This window comes from Myotis brandtii, unplaced genomic scaffold (assembly GCF_000412655.1).
Source record: "Myotis brandtii unplaced genomic scaffold, ASM41265v1 scaffold1493, whole genome shotgun sequence".
Lineage (NCBI taxonomy): Eukaryota > Metazoa > Chordata > Mammalia > Chiroptera > Vespertilionidae > Myotis > Myotis brandtii.
In genome coordinates, this window is record NW_005355391.1 from 171686 (window position 1) to 175655 (window position 3970).

Genomic DNA, 3970 nt, shown 5'->3' on the forward strand with positions numbered 1-3970 from the left:
CCAAAGAGGACCACACCAAGACACATCATAATTAAAATGCCAAGAGCAAAAGACAAAGAGAGAATCTTAAAAGCAGCAAGAGAAAAACAGTTAGTTACCTACAAGGGAGTACTCATATGACTGTCAGTTGATTTCTCAACAGAAACTATGCAGGCCAGAAGGGAGTGGCAAGAAATATACAAAGTGATGAATAGCAAGAACCTACAACCAAGTATACTCTACCCAGTAAAGCTATCATTCAGAATTGAAGCTCAGATAAAGAGCTTCACAGACAAAAAAAAAAAACTAAAGGAGTTCATCACCACCAAACCAGTACTATATGAAATGCTGAAGGGTATTCTCTAAGAAGAGGAAGAAAAAGGTAAAGATAAAAATTATGAACAACAGTGACTACAAATACATATCTATCAACAAGTGAATCTAAAAATCAAGTGAATAAAAAATATGAAGAACAGAATAAACTGGTGAATATAATAGAATCAGGGACATAGAAAGGGAGTGGCCTGACAATTCTCAGGGTGAAGGGAGCGTGGGGGAGCAGAAAGAGATTGGACAAAAATCTTATACCTATGGATGAGGACAATGGGGGGGGTAAGGGCATGGGGTAGGGTGAGAACCGGGTGGAGGGGAGCTATGGGGGGGAAAAAGAGGAACAATTGTAATAGTCTGAACAATAAAGATTTATTTAAAAATATTTTTTCTATTTCAGAAGAATTTCACAGTTATATTCTGACTTTTTAATTCTGATCCAATAACGTGGATCAAATGCAGCTCACTGTCCTTCTCCACATAAAACTGAGGGACCCCCTTGCATATCAAAGGCAGGAAGCCAGTGGTACATTGATAAATTGGGATATCCCTTCTCCCTGTGGTGCAAAGGTGTGCTGCCAACGTATGAAAGCAGCTCAATTAACTGAAGGTGGGATGATACCCACAGGTGTGCCACTCCCTTTCGGGGTGCTGGAGGCTGGTCAGGAAGAGCCTCCCTGGCCACACAGTGTGAGCACAGCCCACAATAAAGCCAGGAGAAATAATTGGCCAAGTCCTGTCTCCTGAGCAGAGGAAATGGTAAGTCCGAAGCCTGTGAGGTAGGAGTCTGGGAATGGTGGATGCGCAGTGAGTTCACTAGCATCGCCAATGATCCGAGAGGGCAGAGTGGACACTCAGATGGAAATGAGGGAGAGATGTGGTGGGTGGAGCACTGAAGGTGTGGATGGAAGATAAATCTTATTCTGGGTGAGATGGGAAGGTATTGGAGGGTTAGGAGCACATTCTCACCCATGTTTCTCAAGGGACTCGTGACAAGAGTGGAAAGGGGCAGACCAGTCAGAGGCTTACTACTGTCCCCCTGAGGCACGGTGGCCAGTGCCAGGTGCCTATGGGTAGAGCTTTCAAAAGTGATTGGTTTTGGGACATACTCAGGGCAAGAAAGGTGATGATGAATTATATTTGGAGTGCCGGGGGGAAGAGGAGAGTCAGGGTTGATGCCTCGGTTATTGTTTGAAAAACTGGATAAATGAGGGTTCCATTTATTGGGATGGAGAGCAAGGGGGTGACACAGGTTGGGGTTCAGGAAATCAAGAGTTCGCGCTGGGCATTTGAAGCTGAGATATTTGTAGCTATCTGAGACAAGATTTATAATCAGTTCCATATATGCATCTGGTCATAAGTTAGGGACTCACTGATGTATTCAATGTATTTTTTTCCTCATGTAAAAATAGGTTAATTTTTACTTTTTATCTATATATTAATTACAAAATATCTTCTAAATGTTTTCACTTTACTTCAGACTATATTCTTCTCCTTTCTTTGAAAAAGCTATATATGGACATTAGGCATAATTCTGACCACTGCACATGATTCCTGACTCGATAAGAAAGAGTGGGTTCTATTCCTTTCTCAGTCCTGAGAACTCACCTCCTTTTGCTATTTTTCTATCCCTTCTTCCCAAATAGTAAAAACAGAAAATGAGAAAAATACATGAACCCCCTAACAACAAGTAGTATAAGTATTGGATTAATCCGGTTCTATAATAAGTCTGACAAGTCCAGTGGTGGGAAGTGACCTCGCAGGGTCATCTGCTCATAATTCCCTCCTGGCAGGTCACTGGGCAGTCCCGCCCAGGCCCATAGCTTCTCCGTGAAAAGTCTTCGACCAGTCCCGCCCACGCTCCTGTGCGCCCACGTTCACCCGCCGGGGCATCGCCAGGGGCCTCCTCCTTTCAGAACCTCGGAGGTGTCACCTCCCTCAAGGAAACAGTTTCCTTGGCTCCCACGGACCTGGCTTTCTCCACCTTCATGTCATCTTCCTTATGCCCCCCCTTCATCCCAAATGTATAAAACGATCCTGCAAAACTGTCCTTCTCCAGAGCATGTCAGTCTCGCTTCCCAGCAATAACATCAGTTTGGCGCCAGGGAACTCTTACAAACACTCTCTGCAGGTTGGACATTCTTGCACCAGCTGGCACATGGAGCTATTTTATTGTTTTTGCATAACATAGTGTCTCCTGGAAGACAGACGGCACTTCAAATCAGATCACCTGAAACCCACGGCCTATTTTCCATTTGCTGCCTCTGCTGGGATTGGTGGAGGTAACAAGTATTACAAAGCAAACTCGATCCCAAGTTTAAAGACATGTAAAGAAAATAAGACTCATATATCTAAAACAATATGAGAACAAAGAAGAAACTACTGTAACTTTTAAATATATAAGCACCGTAAGGGGTTAAACAAGGGCCAGGTGTTACCCCGTGCTGGCCTTACCCACGAAGCCCACACCCAGTGCAGCGAGAGATGATGCCAGCGAGGGGCATGCAGCTGGCCAGCACCTACCGAGGGGCTGGCCTGCGATGATCCTGGCGTTTTCTCCGGCCACCGCCGCTCTCGCGTGCCGCTCACTCATGTACTGCACGAATGCATAACCTTTGTGAACTGAGCATCCAACGATCTTCCCATACTTGGAAAAAATGGCTTCAATGTCAACTTTCTTGACAATGGCTGTGTTCAGATTGCCGATGAAAACCCGGGAGTTGATGGACTTGGGGTCGTTCTTATTGGTGACGTTGCTGGTCTGTGTTTTGCCAGTCATGGTTGGGTCACCGTGTTTTAATCCTGAAACAAAAATGAAAACAAAAAACAATTAAAAGGTAAATAGTCAGATGGAGTGGACATCACTGGCTTTGAGCAGTTTTTCAATAATGAACCAGGTGATCTCAAATCCCTAAGTATGACTTTTTCTTGAGAAGAAAATTTAATAGGGTACACTGCATTGCATTGCAGAAACGCGGGAGAAAACTACTTATTATCACTTAGCATAGAGTTAGAAATGAGCTCCTGATTTCTTTTTCTACAATTGAGCCCTGTATAATGATTAAGCCTTTGTATTTTTAAGTCCATCAATTTTTTAGAAGCAAGTTTGAGGAAGAAGCCACCTTATTTTATCAACAACAAAAAAAGTACAACACAGCTATGATGGAATATAGGAACGTGACCTCCATTCATTGTTGAGAACATGCATTTTTATCTCTACATTTTTTATAACAGGTAGACATATTGTTTATTTCAGACTCAGAACCCTTCTATCGGAAACTAGTGATCCATGCCATTAAATGCTGCAGAAAAGGGAAAAAGGCGTTAAAAATAAAAAATTCAATAGAAAACTCAATATTAAGAAAACATAAAGAAATGAACCAGAATGAATTCTGTACATCCTCTTTAATTGAACCAATATCACATGTCAGTTCCCACCCCTAGGCCCTCAAAAAAAATTTGCCTGAGTAGCTAGTTTTCATCAATGATCAGCAAATTAGTGGACTGGGTATCTGTGTTGAAATTTCTCCTCTCAACCTCATTTTTAATTCATTTAACGAATGGCTCCTATGTTGCCTAAATACAGCTAGTCTTCCAAAAACTGTTTTGTGAGCCTGGCATAGTGTTTAATTGTGCTTAATTAAGCTCAATGAAACTTTTA

At 42.5% G+C, this 3970-nt stretch overlaps 1 protein-coding gene across 1 annotated transcript in view; it reads right to left on the reverse strand.

The window, feature by feature from the left end:
• Positions 1-3111, reverse strand: part of LOC102262232 (RNA-binding Raly-like protein) — a 168327-nt gene extending 165216 nt beyond the window's left edge. Inside the window, exon 1 of the mRNA XM_014535717.1 lies at positions 2833-3111. Coding sequence (XP_014391203.1) covers positions 2833-3088 — 256 coding nt within the window. The 5' untranslated portion in view covers positions 3089-3111. The remainder of the gene's footprint in view (positions 1-2832) is intronic.
• Between the last annotated feature and the right edge of the window lie 859 nt (positions 3112-3970).